Source organism: Pelodiscus sinensis, chromosome 6 (genome assembly GCF_049634645.1).
Source record: "Pelodiscus sinensis isolate JC-2024 chromosome 6, ASM4963464v1, whole genome shotgun sequence".
Taxonomy (NCBI): domain Eukaryota; kingdom Metazoa; phylum Chordata; order Testudines; family Trionychidae; genus Pelodiscus; species Pelodiscus sinensis.
The window spans coordinates 34,277,319-34,295,302 of NC_134716.1; the positions used below are offsets into that span (position 1 = coordinate 34,277,319).

General features: G+C 40.1%; 1 protein-coding gene and 1 long non-coding RNA gene across 3 annotated transcripts in view; one reads left to right on the top strand and one right to left on the bottom strand.

Annotated features, from left to right (window-relative positions):
- LOC142829842 (uncharacterized) overlaps positions 1 to 11,043 on the top strand; it is a 28,310-nt gene extending 17,267 nt beyond the window's left edge. The window contains exon 4 of one of the 2 annotated variants that reach the window (XR_012904682.1): positions 10,357 to 11,043. This is a non-coding gene — a long non-coding RNA (uncharacterized LOC142829842). The remainder of the gene's footprint in view (positions 1 to 10,356) is intronic. The other variant, XR_012904681.1, reaches the window with a different exon arrangement.
- Positions 2,401 to 17,984, bottom strand: part of ALDH1A1 (aldehyde dehydrogenase 1 family member A1) — a 49,198-nt gene continuing 33,614 nt past the window's right edge. The window contains exons 8-13 of the mRNA XM_006137823.4: positions 17,874 to 17,976; positions 17,002 to 17,186; positions 9,180 to 9,344; positions 7,159 to 7,316; positions 5,607 to 5,681; positions 2,401 to 3,001 (exon numbers count right to left, since the gene is read on the bottom strand). Of these exons, the coding sequence (XP_006137885.2) occupies positions 2,929 to 3,001; positions 5,607 to 5,681; positions 7,159 to 7,316; positions 9,180 to 9,344; positions 17,002 to 17,186; positions 17,874 to 17,976 (759 nt within the window). The 3' untranslated portion in view covers positions 2,401 to 2,928. The remainder of the gene's footprint in view (positions 3,002 to 5,606; positions 5,682 to 7,158; positions 7,317 to 9,179; positions 9,345 to 17,001; positions 17,187 to 17,873; positions 17,977 to 17,984) is intronic.

Below are 17,984 nucleotides of genomic sequence, written 5' to 3' on the forward strand. Positions count from 1 at the left end.
CCAAGACTGGATCCTGATCTTACTGCCTCCCAAATCCAGGGGAGTTTATTTGTATCTGAAGAGGGGGCCAAATATAAAGCTCTGATCTGGGTTTTGGTTCGGGCCTATTAATAGCTAACACATTTATCACAGGATAGTGTCTTATGGTACACTGAAATATAAGTTAATAGAAGTCAAGTTAGGAGACTCTGGAGTCTATAATCTAAGGTTTGAATGCCTATACTCATTTGTAAATCCAGGATAGGAATTGGTGATACTTGGTCCCAACCTAGTGCTCCAAAATTTACACTGTATTATGCAGTCCCATCCAACCACCCATATGTCAGATGTCCTAGTGCCCTCGCACATTATGGCTTCTCTAACCCTGTATTTGAGGTGCAGTATGGGAAAACTTGACAGTTCCCCAAACTTCAGAGCTGAGGGACAAAGAAAGTTGGCTTTGGGGAACTTTTGGTGGACTCCCAGAACAAGAGTCCATTGGAGCTGAGTTTACACTGCAAAGGAATAGAGCTTGAACCCTGGGTCTAGGCTTGACTCAAGCTTGTACCATTCACCTCAGTGGAGTCCCAGTGCCCTAAGCCCTATCTTAGCCCTGATCTACACTAAGGAGTTATTTCGAAATAACTTCCCTTATTTTGAAATAACAAGTGGAACATCCACACTACCAAGCCTGTTATTTCAAAATAAGAGGCTGGTTATTTCAGAATTGCCCCTGCTTTCCACAAGGAATAATGCTTATTTTGAAACAGTTATTTCAAAATAGCGGTAGTGTGGATGCTCCACGGCTGCTATTTTGAAATAACTACTCCGCAGAGTCATTTAAAGTAATTACTCCCCAGTGCTTCCTGAGTCTCCAAGTCGAGGTAGCACATCCATATTAACAGAGCCTGCCTTGGACTAATTTCAAGGCTTCCTTGTAGAGTGGATGTGCTATTCCAAAATAGTCATTTTGGGAGTTATTATTTTGAAATAATTTCCTAGTGTAGACATGCCCTTAATGTACTTCGTATGTAGACAGAAGAGGAGTTACACCTGAGTCTGAGTTCAGACCCTGGTACTACAGTGTAGATATACCCATAATAAGAAAAACCCTCTGCCATTTTGTACTGTGCAACAGCTCTGTATTGTTCATATTTTCTGTTGACTAATTACTAATGTACCATCTCCTGGCTATTGGGCAGAGTGTATTTGTATGGCTGTTAAGGGAAAGGGAGATCCGGTACAACTGTCCTGGGTCTTGATTTCTGCAGGGTCTAAGCACCTCAGTGCTGTTGCAACATTCTCTATGACTCACAGTGAAACCCCAGAAGTAGATAGTGACTGCTGGTGTTGTTGTAGGCAGCCTGCAATGGGAAGGTGAGGGCAGAGGTTCTGTATGAAAATATCAAGAGACTGTGCCTCCACAAGAGAGTACAAGGAGTCCTACTGGGGTAGGTAAAAATAGGGAAGAGAGAGGCTGAGAGAAGGAAATGAAGATGGTTCGGGGGAAGAGGTGGGGGAAAATAATGGAGAGATGAGGTTAAAGAGAACAGTTGAAGAAAAACATTGAGATGTGTGTGTGTGTGTGTGTGTGTGTGTGTGTGTGTGTGTGTGTGTGTGTGTACACAAAGTGGAAAGGAGAAAGAGGACTGAGAGAGAGATTGCAGGTGTACAATCCTACTTCTACATCTTGTCTGTCTTAGGATTTACACCATATTCATCCAGGCAGTCCTTAGTTGGGGCAGTTAGCCCCTCTCACGCTTCCAACACTCTATCTTTAACATGGCATGTCAATTAGACCTAGTGTGAATGTCATCTCAAGTTGCAATTTTCACCTCTAGCTCTAAGTACAGACATAATCTGAGTGCTACATTTGGGTCATCCTGGTCTCTGCATCCCTACGTATTTGTTACAGTTATCATAGAATCATAGAATACTAGAACAGGAAGGACCTTGAGAGGTCATCAAGTTCAGTCCCCTGCCTTCCTGGCAGGACCAAGTGCCATTTAGATCATCCCTGATAGATGTCTATCTAACCTGCTCTTAAATATCTCCAGTGATGGAGATTCCACAACCTCTCTTGGCAATTAATTCCAGTGTTTTACCACCATGAAAGTTAGGAAGTTTTTCCTAATGTCCAATCAAAACCTCCCTTGCTACAGTTTAAGCCCATTGTGTCTAGTCCTATCATCCAGAGGTCAAGGAGGATCATTTTTCTCCCCCCTCCTTGTAAGTTTTAGGTTTTCTTCCATAAATAACATTATCAAAGAATTAGGCAGTCTAGCTTTCCTAGAACCAGCTTAGTATATTTTAATGAGTTAAGCATATTTAATTGAGAGTTTATTCTGCAGTACACAAAGTGTATTATACAGTGTCCAGTGAAAATGAATGTCATTTAAAATGTCAGGAAAAGAAACAATATTAGATTTGAAGGTAGATTTTTAATAAGGTTTCCATCCAGATTTATGTGTGTGGCACACAACATGACGACAAATTCAACTCTTTAAGAAATGTACCCAGAACAAATCCATGATTTTTCCAAAGAGACAGAGAAGAAAATCTATTGGATAGTAGTAATTCTGTAAGTGCTGTTGCAAAGGTCATGATGGAAAATGTAAAGCCAGCTTGCCATCTAACACTTAGAATAGTACAATAAATCAAACTGCATAAGCCATAGTATTGGAAAAAGAGTACATTTTGATAGCACTACAAATATCTCCCATTGGCAAAAATAGTACTTTTTCAATAAAAAATGCAAAATTTGTTAGCTATGTTCCAGGCATTAAAATTTTCCTTTCTGAGTTAATTACATTTAAAGTTTCTACATTATTCTCAATTAATGTAAGCAAGTTCCTTGTTTACAAGTTGATGAATAATTTGGGATGGAAAATTTTTCACAACACAATTAACCTTTGCAGATTTGAAGAAGCTCAGTTTGAAGAAGCAACACTATGAGTTCTTCTGTGGAATTTTGATTGTGACAGTCTTAACTTCTGTATATTCATGAATCCCATATTCTCCCCTAGACAAATGAGAAACAAAAATAGCACTCACTGCAATGCTGATCATATTAGTGATGTCTCAGAATGGATTTGCTATACTACCATGCAATTGGCCATGTTTTCTTGGCCTCTTTGGAAGTTTACAGTATAAATAGGGTGCTGCTGGATGCTATTTTGAAGACAAAAGCAATTGCTTCCCAGAAAATATGTCTCAAACAACTTCCATTTTGGTATGGAAAAATATTACTGAAGTGATTTAGCACATCTTTAAATTAGGAGCTTGCAGAGTTCCCTTTCAGGGCTTTCCTGAATTTCTTTAAGATTCTTATTTTTGAGTGAATGAAATAGCTAGCTAACCCATTATGGGAACTTTTAGTTAGTGAAGAAATTGTATACAACATTGTATTTAAATATTGTTCACAGTGGCAGATATAGGGCAGGGCAAGCGGGGCGGCTGCCCCGGGCCCTGCGCTGCAATAGGCTCTGCACTGAGCCCAAACGGCCGCCTGAGCTGCTTGCTCCCGCTCAGTGGCCCAGCTGAGCGACGCAGAACTCAGCCGAGTGCCACGGTGGGAGGCAAAGGGGGACGGGGCGGTGCTGTACACAGCCAAGTGGTGGGAGGTGAAGGGCGTGACAGAGGCTCCAGGTCCCACCCCCTGGCTGTGTACATCACCGCTCTGCCCCCTTTCTCCTCCCACTGTGGCACTCGGTTGAGTTCTGTGCCGCTTAGCCGGGAAGCCGCGTGGGGCCCAAACGGCTGTTTGGGCTCCGTGAGTGAGAGGCAGGAGGGGGAGGACTAAGGAGAAGAGAAAGAGAGAGCGAGGCAGGAAGGGGAGGAAACTTAAATACAACTGAAAATTTTTAATGATTAATTCAGAATTTTGTTTAATAATGACTTACAATAGAATTAAAATAAAAATTATCCAACTAAATTAAGTTTTTATCAAATTTACCCAATTCACATTTAATATGAAAATAGCCTTCAATTTGTGCATTTGATGCCTTTTTTCTATTTTTTTCTCCAAAGGGGGGCCCCGTGAAATTGTACTGCTCTGGGCCCCGCAAAACTCTCATCCACCCCTGTTGTTCAGGCTTTAACATAAAGCAGAAGTCAGGAAACAAAGTTAAATTGGACTGACTCTTAACCTATCATGTTGGCCCTTTAAATTTGACACTGAAATTAGGATGGTCTGTGTGCCTTAACTTCAGGTTTCCTAGATGTTTTGCATTTGATGCTAATTATTTTCATAGCATATTAATCTAGTCCTTGCTACGATGCGCGCTCTCTCTCTCTCTCTCTCTTTCTCATCCTAAAGACAGGGAAAATACTTATGCTGTGTCTACATTGGCACCCTTTTCCATAAAAGGGATGCTAATGAGACACTTCGGAATTGCAAACGCCGCAGGGGATTTAAATATCCACCGCGGCATTTGCATGAACATGGCTGCCGCTTTTTTCCAGCTCGGGGTTTTGCCGGAGAAAAGTGCCAGTCTAGACGGGATCTTGCGGAAAATAAACCCTTTTCCGCAAGATCCCTTATTCCTACTTGAAAGTCTAAAAGGGCTTATTTTCCGCAAGATCCCGTCTAGACTGGCGCTTTTCTCCGGCAAAGCCCCGAGCCGGAAAAAGGCGGCAGCCATGTTCATGCAAATGCCACGGGGGATATTTAAATCCCCCGCGGCATTTGCAATTTCAAAGTGTCTCATTAGCATCCTTTTTACGGAAAAGGGTGCCAATGTAGATACAGCCTTATTGTTTTGATTTTCCCTTCAGTTAACATATTAATGCAGATGGAACATTGTTGCTGTGATATATTGGCGTTTTTTAGAAACTTGCAAATGCCTGTTCTTAATATATGTTCCAAAAATCCAAAGGCACAATGTTATTTAGTGCAATAGGCTCACATGATGTCAGATGTTTCATTGTATTATTCATTATGCAACTCATTACATTTGCTAATATTACAAGCAGGGATGAGCAAAGTGCTCAGAAAAAAACAGGAGATCAAAATGGAATATGAACCAAAGCTTAGAGATTAAAAAGAGTTGGGTTCTCTTTTCATTTGGGTATACTTCTGCTCATTGTGGTCTGCGTCAAAAGGAGAGGCAGAATGATTGAAGGACTGTGAAGGGCTATTTCTATGGCTACTTTTGAGTAAACTGGAAGTGGGAAGTGATTTAAATATGTTGCTGTCACAAGCCTGTCAACCTGGAAATGTTCATGTGTTCTAAGCGAAACTGAACCTCCAAAACTTTTAAAATTTATGTCTCCCTTGTTACAATATTCAGAATGGGTTGAATTTTCAAAAACTAAGCACCTAAAATAAAGGTCATAAATTTTATATGCACATATGAGTAATTGCATGAAAACATTCACGTGTGCATGCAAAATGGAAAACTACTTCCACAAATACCAATTTTGCATGGACACATGACCCCTCATAGCTCACCACAAGTGCCCATTCTTTGAATACTGTAAGTCGACGGAGGCATGTAGTTTAGACGTACCCTATGTAAAGAGATCTTGTGAGAAATGGTAAAAGTGGTCCCCAGAAGCTGAATTTTGGAATTCCTGTGAATTTTATGTAGCTAAAATCCAGTGTACAGATTTGAGGTTTTACTTACAGTTCTCGTCCATTTCCTGACATTTTAAATCCTCCAAAAGGACACTGAGCAGACACTGCACTGTAGCAGTTAACCCTGAAAAAGAAAGATGATTTTATACATCATGCACAAGATTCTCAGCTGGTGAATATCAATATAGTCCTTTTGATTTCAATTGAGCTATGGTGATGATTTCCACCATATGGAGATTTCTTTTTAACTATACTTACTTCATACATAGTTCATAGTGCAATAAAACAAAAATAGTCGCATTTATATTAGTAGATACTAGATTTGCACTACAATGGATTTATAATACAATTTAGGGTCTTCAAGATATGTTGATAATATTATGTTTATAATTGACAACTATTCACATCTCTCTGTTGCTGAAAATCTCTGAAGTTATGGCACCATTTTTCAGAGCCCAAGAAACACTCAGTCTCCATCTCTTTCAGGTTTGTACCCAGAAACAAAATCTAGAGTAATTTTACTATTTACTCAAGACATTCTGTTGGATTCTGTGTGACAGTTCCCCTACTCTATAATATTTGCTGTTGAGAGCAAGAAACTTCAATGGAAGTGTAATTATCTATGACAAAAATTAATAGGTCTGTAAAATAGCATAATTCATAGTGTGGGCATTGAGATTTTCTATTGGTTCAGTCATTCAGAAGAGAGATTCTTCATGCCCACATCTTCCAATTTCTTCTCTCTCATTGCCAAGGGCCACTGACTTCAATACTGGCGAGTGAGTATTAGGAGGTAAACAGAGCTTTCCACAGAGAACAGAATTTCTGGAGAGAAGATTTTTTTTAAAATATTCTCTTTACATGTTTGTGGTTATTGACTACTGGGATCTTCACACTGGTTATCTCTACAAACAATTTAAAGAAATACCTACTTTTGAATCAATATCCTAAAATTACTTTTGTAGGGAGGTACATTTGTTTGAGTTACTGGTAACCATAATTTCTTTTGTGAATAATACAGCATCTAATTGGACACAGACTGGTGCTAATAATGTGTTGTTTAAAATCTAACACAAAATGAGGCCAAGTTTGAAAAATCTATAAACACCTTTCACTTCCACATGCCACTTTACTGGTGCTCCAGGGCCACTCTCCATCTGGAGAATTCCATTAATCATTTGTGTGTGTCCCCCTCTCCATTCAGTTCATCCTCAGAGTGCCACTCTGCCATAGTTGAAGTCTGAAGAATTTTCAGAGAATGGGGTTTTTTGAGGTCATGTAGGAAACTGAGTTTTATCAACTGAGCTCATATTCAGCTATCACAGTATTGTGTATGGAGGGACAGCCATTTTTCTTTAGTGTCCGTTAAGTCACCTATGCTTTCCAATTGGCATATTCATGAGAAATACTGCATAGTAGCAAATGAGTTGTTAGGATCAAGGGGAAGGAATCTGCCTCCCTGAAGATCAAAAAGGCTTAGAAGAACCACAAAAACACACCCGCCCACCCACAAAGAGCTACTATTTGAAATGGTATCCTATTTCAGCTTATGCTACTTATAAATATTATCAATGAGGGACAATGAAATCACAGTTACATACCAGACAGTTCCAGCCTGAAGAGCAGTCGCAAATGTCAGTGCCTTATCAAGGTCTTTGGTAAAAACTGCTGCAGCTAACCCATAGTGCGTATTGTTTGCTCTCTCAATAACTTCATCTACAGTTTTAAACTTCATGATTTGCTGCACTGGCCCAAAAATCTATGTCAAACAAAAACAAAAAAGTCGCTAAAAACTGTGGAAACTTCAGCATGGATGGTTAATTGAAATAATTTATTTCTAAAGTATTCATTTGTCAGATGAGTTGTCTTCCTATGTTATTTGTCAAATCAAGAACATAGATTTTAGAGCATGATAATAAAATGTTCAGTACTAGCTTAAGTGCAAGTGAGTTTCAAATAATATGGAGTCAACAATTAATCAAAATAAGTTGAATTTAAACATGAAAATAACGAAAGAGAAACAGAAGATTATTTAATACCTAGCACAGAGATACAGTACGTGACCAGATCTGCACAGTGTTCTAGTGACCTCAGATTATTTATTTTTGGTAAACTCCATTTTATCCATTTTTTCTCTCATAAACCTTTTACTAGAGTTTTATCTCTACTAGTGCCTGCACAACTAAACAAGGAAACTGCATAAAATAATTAATTCTACTCTTCTTCTGGTTGTTAGCTATTATATAGGAAACTATTTTATTTTCTTCAGATGAAGTAGGTTGTGCCCATGAAGCTCATGATATCATCTACATGTTTTGTTAGTCTTTAAGGTGCAACTAGACAATTTGTTGTTTTTTACGTTCTTCCTGTTACAGATTAACTTGGCTACCCCTGTGAAGTATTTTATTAGATTCAGTTCTTCTTCTGTTAGTGGGCAATTAACTTAGCTCTGCATTCTCAGCCAGAAATTGCAATGCTCCGCTATTCAGTACTTGTGTTATTATAGGGAAATATTGCCACATAAACTCAGTCTTGCTCCTGCTGAAGTAAATGGAAGCTTGGGCCTGACTTTAATATAAGCATCATCTAGTCCTAATTTTGCAGCTAGGGCTATCTGAACTGGTTTCAATAAAAGAAGGAGCTATGTGGACATTCTCCTCAAATTCAAACTGAAAGTCAGCCTCTGTGATTCAAAATTGTAAATGAAACTTGAACATTTTTAAATTGTCTGCTCATCCTGGTTTCATCTACATCAGTGCGGATAACAAGAGAGGCTATTCTTGTGCGATGGATGTCCTAATGGAAACCAGGCGAGGAAATATATTTGTGAAATTTTTCCACCAGACTTCCAGATGCAAACAAACAAACTCTTTCCACGATGGCTTTCGGATCTATTTGACCTGAGAGGGTATTTTTAATCTGTGCTCCTGTTGTCCCTTGCTTCTCAGGATTCATTCTAGAGGCACCAGGGCTTTTTTATTTTAAGTTAACCTATTGACAGCTCTCTATTGCACACGGTAATTCTGGCTGCCGAGTATACCAGAAACAGCTTAACTTTCCAGACATTTCTAAAGAACATCAATAGAGTACAACGTGTACCAATACAGCGGATGTGGGTAACGAAGTGCAATATAAACATAACAAGAAAAATGGGGACGAGTCACAGAGGCCAAATTGTGAATCCTTTCCTCCTATTGGGGAACAGCTATTCAACAGAGCAGTTCCACTGAAGTCAATGGGAACGCTTTAGTAAAAAAACTACTCATCCAGGGAACAAGGGTCCCATCAGCAGTCTCTGAAAGATTTGTTTTCTTTGTTGTGTTACCTTAACTCTGACAGTACAGTCGGATGTAACTAGCAGCTCCAACCACTGCACCTGATGTCTCATAAACTCTGTAACTGATACTTTTTTTTTAGCCTGGCAAATTATTCTCCCTTTCCAGCACATTTAATTGAGTTGATGAAGTAGCTAAGAAAGGGATTCTCAACTGATCCAACTTAGAGTGAAAGATTTATTGCAAACATTTTTATCTACCCAATTGACCTTTGAAATGGATATTTTGTACAGACATTTAAGCAGAGAACTGCCTGTGAAAGTACAGACTGTCATGAATTTATTTACCTCTTCTTTGGCGATGCGCATACCATCTGTAACATTAGAGAAAACTGTGGGCTGGATGAAGTAACCTTTGTCTCCCCATGGACCTCCTCCACATTCCAGCTTGGCTCCTTCTTTTTTCCCACTCTCAATTAGGTCAAGTATTTTGTGAAATTGCGCCTTGTTAATCTAAATGAAAAATATTGCAAGAAGGATAAAAATCAGCATGTCCTGATACAATCCTTTTGCAACCAATTAACCGTGCCTTAACAATATAGTTGTTTCATTAAATCTTACATGTTGAAATGAAACAGCTAGCAATCCCCACAAACTTTCTTGTCTTTAACATCTCCAAACTTTACAGGCTTTCCCTACATAGATCAATAATTAGAGAAATAAGCATAGTACAAAGGGTTAAATGTTCCAAAGGAGTTCTGGTTGCATGAGGGACAAAAAATGATTCTCCCCTATAAAATACATTAATTTCAGACTTCTCTAAATACTCTGAAATCTGTGGGATTACAATTGGCCTTCGAAGGTCAGCATCACTGACCCTACATCTAGATTGCAGGATTCTTGTTCAAAAGCTTTTATCGGAAGAGATCTTCTGCAAAAGCTTCTTGAACAAGAGAGCGTCCACACTGCAAAAGCGCATCGAAAAAGGGATGCACTTTTGTGAAAGAGAGCATCTAGACTGCATAGACGCTCTCTTGAAAGTAAGCTCTGATTGCTATGCACAGAATGTCCATCAGGGCACTTGTGCTTTTTCCTCTTTCCCCTTTTTGCGCAAAACCTCCCTTTTCCCTGTCCACGCATGACTTTTTGCAAAAGAGCTCTTTCATGAAAAGGCGTTTTTCCTCGTAGAATGAGGAATACCTACACTGGAAAACTCCCTCTGTTCTTTCAATTTTTGTTTGCAAAAACAGGCTTGAGGTGTGGACGTTCTGCGAGTTTTTTTTTTTAAAACAGCTGTTTTTCTGAAAAAAAATCTGTAGCATAGACATAGCATGAGATTGATCCTGACGTGTTAATATAAGGGCTGATCCAGCATGCACTCATGTCAGTGGGATTGTTTGGGATCAAATACATGGGCAGGCTTCCCCAAGAACTGCTGGGTTGGTCACACTCTTTTTAGTACCACTTGGGAGTAAAACACAGCAGAATTTAAAATTAGTGCTCTTTTGTTTTGTTCTTTCACTAGAAGTTGCTGGAATACAGAATATCTGTTGGAACTGAGCTTGAATAGCAGGTTGTTTATTGGCTTACACCAAAATCAGAAAACAAATACAAGCAACACTGAGCATATGGTACCTTGGCAGGCCTATCAGAATAAGATGTGGGAGTTGTGCAAGAAGCAGACCTTTACAATGGGAATGCAACTGAGACAAGCCATTCCCCCCAAAAATGGTACTGCTGATAACAGAAAATAGTATTGTACCATGTCAGTAAGATATCACTCTGGCAGCAAAATAAACATGCTACTCTCCATTCCTTGCTGTAGGGAAATTTTGTACAAGCTACTCTTTATATGTTTCAAAATGTAAAACCAACAACACAACTTGTTACTTATATTCTATAGTTTAAGGACTTTCCTATCTTTTCTATTTATTCATTGATGTTTTTCTGCCTGTTTTTGGGATTCAGCACTCCAAGCACAGTCACCAAGGCTGTGTCCAGACTCAGGGGTTTTTTCGAAAAAAGTAGCCTTTTTTCGAAAAAACTTCACCTGCGTCTAGACTGCAGCTGCGTTCTTTCAAAATTAAATCGAAAGAACGCGGCTTTTCTTTCGACAGCGGTAAACCTCATTGCACGAGGAAGAACGCCTTCTTTCGAAAGTTCCTCTTTCGAAAGAAGGATTTCTTGAATGTAAATAGGGCTTCTTCGAAAGAGAGCATCCAGACTCACTGGGTGCTTTCTTTCGAAAAAGCAAGCCGCTTTTTCGAAAGTTCCGCGTGCAGTCTAGACGCTCTCTTTTGAAAGAGGCTCTTTCGAAAGTATCTTTCGAAAGAGCCTCTTTCGAAAGAGGCTTGCAGTCTAGACATAGCCCAAGACAACGAGTAAAGTAATTCTTACATATAAGTTACTCCTATCTGCCAGTGTGGATGGGACTCTTGTTGTGGACAACACAACACTATTTGGAATCCTGGTTCCCGTGAAGCCAGTGGCAAAACGATCATTGATTGACTTCAGTTGGGCACTCTATGTATACTTTTTCCCAGCACTTAATAGAGTGCTTATTGATCAGTGTTGCCCATTATTATATGTTTTGTTGGGGGGGAGTGGGGGAAAGGCTGAAGACAACAGTTACATTACTTTAGAGGATGAAGCGGCAACTAAACTCTTCCTACAGAACTTGCAGCCAAATTTCACTGTAATACTTACAAGGTTTGTCCAATTGTTTCAACTGTCAATGATTAAAACCGTTGTTTACAGTTAACAGGGTTATATTTTAAACCCTTATTGTTAGAGTTTCTAGGTAAGGGTTAGATAATAGAATTATATAGAAGGCTGTAGTTGGGAAGCTGTTTTTTTTCTTTTTCATTCTTGTGGTACGATATTGTAATTTGTGACAGATGTTTTGCTCCACATACCTTTTCCACACAGTAGGGAAGGGGGCATGGGAGTTGACTAAGTAAACAGACAAACAAAGCAGGAGGCCATATATTTCAGATTTACTAGCTCTAGTATTATCACACTCATTCTCATAAAATAGTATTTTTAAAAGGCTTTGGAGGACCCTGGGTCATTTCAGTCTATTTTGTAAGATTCCAATTATCCAGTGGTTCAACAAAAGCTATGATAAAATAGCTTGAAAATATTTAAGAACATTGAAGGGTAACTGTTCCCCTGCCCCTTGGCCACCCTCTATACTTTTTAGCAACTGTCTTATTGTACACAATAAATATAGAATATTACAACACATAGAAGGGACCTCGAGAGGTCATCAAGTTCATTCCTCTGCACTCATGGCGGCACCAAGCACCATTTAGACCATTCCTGGCAGGTGTTGACTAGCCTGCTCTGAAAAAAATTTCCAATGATGGAGATTCCACAACCTCCCTAAGCAATTTACTCCAGTGTTTAACCACCCAGACAGTTAGGAAGTGTTTCTTAATGTCCAGTCTAAACTTCCCTTGCTGCAATTTAAGCCCATTGCTTCTTGTCCTATCCTCAGAGGTTAAGAAGAATATTTTTTCTCCTTTCTCCTTATAACAACCTTTTTGGTACTTGAAAGCTGTTATACCCCCTTTCTCTTTTCCAGACTAAACAAACCAAATCCTTTTCAATCTTCTCTCCTAGGTCATGTTTTCTAGACCTTTAATTATTTTTGTTGATTAAGATATTGGTATCTCTGTGGGCAAAATATCCTTGATCAGTGCAACCTCATGAAGAATGGAATATCTTGAACTGAAACAGCTGGATGTTGCTGTCAGTTGTGCCCACCTTCCAAATTAACTCTTTGGGGATTTCAGTTCTAGTGTAGATTAGTTTGCAAGTATATTAGATTCAGTTCTAGTGTAGATTAGATTGCAAGCTGTTCAGGAAAGACTCTGTTTCATGCTCTGTGTTTGGACAACAGCCAGCACAATGGTGCTCTAATCTGATAGAGGCCTCTGGGCCCGATTGTAATAATAACTGCTCATTCTGTGCAAGTCAGTGTGCATGTACATGTGATTGAATATCTGATTGATGTCATGTGCCCCATGAGTACCTCTGTGAAGGACTCTGAGGGAGATACAAATCAGAGTGCATGTAATTCACTTCCAAAAATAACATCAAGTGTCATAAAACTGATGATAATAATAAAATGGTCAGGCCTTTGGAGGATAAGAGAGAGGTTTCTCTGGGAAGCTCTTTTTCCCCATAGGATGAAGATGTCATTGTTAGCCTTATGTGGCTGTTTGATAACACTCTTGGAAATAATGAGACTTTTGCATATAGAATCTCAAATAGCAATCTTGCTAATCCTGAGTGCTGGATTTAAGAGGAAACATTTCTCTCATAGGTAACTTTAATCATATAAAATAAAATGAACCTATTTTCTAGAGTTTGGCTGGAGATGCTGATTGTCTAAATTCTGTTAGAGTGCTTTTGATGAAGTCACACCCACACACAAATCTCCAATGGTGCCCAGTGGGGTTACGATTCTCCAAACTGGGGGGGTGGGAGGTTCTCATGCACCAAAATATGTGGCCTATATGGGAGCTCTTAGTGCTTTTCAAACTTAGGCCACTATTAGGCATCCAGTTTGCAAAAGTTTTGTCCTGTTACCTCAATAATATAAAGAACAAAACAACTCCCTTCATCACTCATTATAATGTAAAGAACAAAACAACTCCCTTCACCACTGGTCTAATGGAGATGAGGGAGAGGGGGAACAACAAAAATAAATGCAGCCTGAGAGGGTGAAGAGAGACAGCTGGAATAGGAAGGGAAAAGGCAGAACTAAAAATGAGAGTTTTAAGCTACCCCCTTCTTCAAAGTGCACAGCTGCTCTGCTCTTTTGACTCCAGTTTCTGTCTCTCCAGTCATTTTTAACTCACTCTCCAGCACAAAGAATGCCAACATTTCCATTTGAGCCTGTGGAGAGTTGAAAGAAGCTGCTGCATCACAAACTGCTGCTGCCTTTTGGAATGTGAAGTGGGCCAAACTAGTTCAAGGAACTTACAAAAAAGAGGAAATGGGTTTGACATTTAGTAATTAGGTCACATTTTAGGATGGTTACTGCTGTTTACCATGTTCAGCTGAATCCCAGCACATCCCTTTTTCAATTCAATTTTGAAAAGCAGTTGTAACCAAAGAACTGCTGGCCTAGGAAGAAGATAAGATAAGTAAGAAGATAGGATAAAAAGCTGGCTAGACTGTTGGGTGCAATGGGTAGTTATCAACAGCTCGATATCAGGTTGGTGGTCGGTTTCTAGTGGAGTGCTCCAAGGATCGGTTCTAGGACCGGTTTTGTTCAACATCTTTATTAATGATCTGGATGAGGGGATGGATTGCACCCTCAGCAAGTTTGCAGATGTCACTAAGTTGGGGGGCAGGGAGATACGCTGAAGGGCAGGGATAGGGTCCAGAGTGACCTAGACAGATTAGAAGATTGGGCCAAAAGAAATCTGATGAGGTTCAACAAGGACAAGTGTAGAATCCCAAGCATTGTTGCAGGCTGGGGACCGTATGGCTAAGTAGCAGTTCTGCAGAAAAGGACCTGGGGATTGCATTGGATGAGAAGCTGGATATGAGTCAACAATGTGCCCTTGTAGCCAAGAAGGCGAATGGAATAAGAGGTTGCATTAGGAGGAGCATTGCCATCAGATCCAAAGTGATTATTTCCCTTTATTCGGCTCTAGTGAGGCCACATCTGGAGTAATACATCCAGTTCTGGGCCCCCCACTATAGAAAGGATGTGGACATATTGGAGAGGGTCCAGCAGAGGGCAACCAAAATGATTAGGGGGCTGGAGCACGTGACCTATGAGGAGAGGCTGAGGGATTTGGGTTTGTTTAGTCTGCAGAAGAGAAGAGTGATGTTGGATTTGATAGAAGCCTTCAACTTCCTGAAGGGAGGTTACAAAGAGGATGGAGAAAGGCTGTTCACAGTAGTGGCGGATGGCAGAACAAGGAGCAATGGGCTCAAGTTACAGTGGGGGAGGTCTAGGTTGGATATTCAGAAAAACTATTTCATTAGGAGGGTAGTGAAGTACTGAAATGAGTTACCCAGGGAGGTGGTGGAATCTCCATCCCTAGAGGTTTTTAAGTCTCGGCTTGACAAAGCCCTGGCTGGGTTGATTTTGTTGGGATTGGTCCTGCCTTGGGCAGGGGGCTGGACTTGATGACCTCCTGAGGTCTCTTCCAGCTCTATGATTCTATGATTCTAAGATAACGGGTGCTGGAGAGCTAACAATGAGAATGAGGGCAAAAAAGAAAGATGGTGGGAGTGGGGGGAAAAAAGCTTTTTTTTCCTTTTACCCCTCTTCAGAAATGTACCTTTCAGCAGTTTGACCCATCCTTTTGATTGTTGTAGGTTTGTTTTTCTTTTTCATATCAATCATGAGTACTTAATTTTAAACTTGGCTCACAGGAACAACAACATAAGGGTGGCTTCCTGTTAGCACACACTAGACTAATACATGCACACACATGCCTTAATTCTCTGAAGGTCATTGTTATGAACATTGCATTCTTTGGCCTTTGTGTTTATTCAGCCCAGGATTTGGATGCTGTTTCACTAATAGGACTCACCTTTCAGAGTTTCCTGCTTGGGTAGCTTTGATTGCATTTTGCCATTTTTGCAATGTCTTTGATTATTGCAAGTGTGTGAAGTTGTCAGAAAGAGGAAATTTAATTTAATGTTGGAGAATTTCCTTTACTCAGGAGCTAGCTTTATCATCTGTAAGATGATATTTTTATTCTATAATGCTCAGGTAAACAGTGACTAAAAAAGATATATTTACAGTACATACCCTAGCGTGCCTGCTCCCTTTTTAGTCAGACTTTGGACAAGGAACAATTTAACAGCTCTGTAAATTAACCCGAAAAAATCCTTATCCATTGCATAAAGTTCCATTTTAAAAATAAACTTAATTGGATATTTATTTAGCAGACTAAGATTCTGCAGTGCAAAATCCCTCACCACCAAATTGTGATACACTGTGTTTAAAATTTGCACTATTTTGGGGAGCAGACCTGGTGCAGCACCTGAGTGTTGGAGGAGTAGGAACAATGTCAGTAACTGACTTCTGCACAGCTGTTCACTTATAATGCAGTGGCAGTACTGGAATATACTCTCGTTAGAGGTCTCATTAGTATAGATGGGTAATAATAATTTGTACTTTTCAATGGCCTTTATCTGAGATTTCTCAGGTACTACACTATTATTCCTATTCTATAGAGGGAGCTGAAGTAAGCTGTCCAAGAAATTTTAGTTAAAGATAACAGGCATAAAAGCAGGCATAAAAGTCTGCAATCTTCTACAGGACTTGAATTAAAAATAAGGTATATTTTCTAGTGTGGTGCCTGTCAGAGAGACCCATTCCCTGCAGGAACCACAGCCTCCTCTGTTTGACTCCATCCTCTGGCCAAGTCACTGGGGGTATGTCTACACTACCCCGCTAGTTCGAACTAGCGGGGTAATGTAGGCATACCGCAATTGCAAATGAAGCCCGGGATTTGAATTTCCCGGGCTTCATTTGCATAAGCCGGGCGCCGCCATTTTTAAATCCCAGCTGGTTCGAACCCCGTGCCGCGCGGCTACATGTGGCACGAACTAGGTAGTTCGAACTAGGCTTCCTAGTTCGAACTACCGTTACTCCTCATTCCACGAGGACAGTTTCCCAGGCAGCCCACTGTACTCTACATGGTCTGTGCCATTTCCCCAGAAGTGGGCAGAGGAAAATGGGCCCATCTTCTGTTTCAGGTTGCTGTGCGGGGGCCCTCTAATTAGCAGCCAAGGTCTCCACTTTTCCTTTGAGCCTTCTCCTACCTATCTGGCTTCCTTTCTCTTTGGGTTTGCCTGCCTCTCAACTCTCTACCCAGGGAATAACTGTGGACTATCCACTCTAGTTCTAACACACCTCCCTTCCCTCAGGCAGTGATTACCAGCCTATTTCCCTGCAGCCCCCTTCTATTGCCAGCTACTTGGCTCTATACAAGCCCCTCCTGTTCCTGTCTAGTTGAACTGCATATTTGGTTAATGACTCCCTGCTCTCTGGAGGCTCCTCCAGGTGTCTCCTATAGACATTTGGGCCTAATTTATCCTCTCAGGGCTAGTGTAGGGAGTACCCCCAATCAAAGTGCCTCTTTGCCGTAGCATTACAGGATCATAAATAAGTTAGGTAACTATAACTGACCTGGGGACCTTGGTTTACACAAGAAGACAGAGGATCACCAAGAACAATTTTCTTAGCTTGTTCAATGCTCCTGCGGACAAACTCTTCATAAATAGGCTCTTCCACAAAAATCCTAGAGCTTGCTATGCAGCATTGACCCTGATGGTAGAACAGACCATTGTGTGCAAATGCCACCGCGCTGTCCACTGCAATGAAATGAATAATTAATCAAGCCTCCTTTCTTTACAGTCTTTACATAACCTAGTTTTGAATGCTCAACATGAACTTGTGGAAAATCTGCCTCACCTTCCTTTGTCATGCTACCTCATTTATAAAACTTGCCATTCTGGGATCTTTTAAGGTACTTGCTTACAGGTATCCAATACTACTATTCAAAAGGCATCTAAAGACAATATACTTAGACAAGTGCACGTATGACCACATGGTAGAGAATTTTAATCCCACATATTTCATGATGTTGGTCAACAGTGCCAAAAGGAACATTCAGTTGTGGAATGCTGAAAATTACCTTTCAGGTATTCATATTCCAGAGTGGCAACACTTTTGCCATTGGTCCAGAATCTCATGGATTCATGTCCCACAATAGATGTTAGTTTTCTACCCCAAACTGCTACTACCATACAATCCTAGGAAGTCCCGTCCTTACATGAATGGCAGAGCAAGGTCTCTTCTTCCAATTTTTAAGTGAAAATTAAGTTAAATGCTCTGAGGCATGACTAGAAAAGGATCCCACACAGGCACTGGACAAATGTAAAATGTTGTACACATAGAAAAGAAATAAAACAAAAGTGATTTGGCTACATGGTTTAAGACCAAGAAGCAAAAGAGAAAGGTTGCTTATAACAGAATAAAAGATAAATAGAACTACTAACAATCTGCATCTGCAAATATGATATTAGGACTTTTCCCTCCAAGTTCCAATGTAACCCTCTTCAGATTACTCTTTCCAGCAGCTTCTTTGATCAGTTTGCCAACCTAAAGCA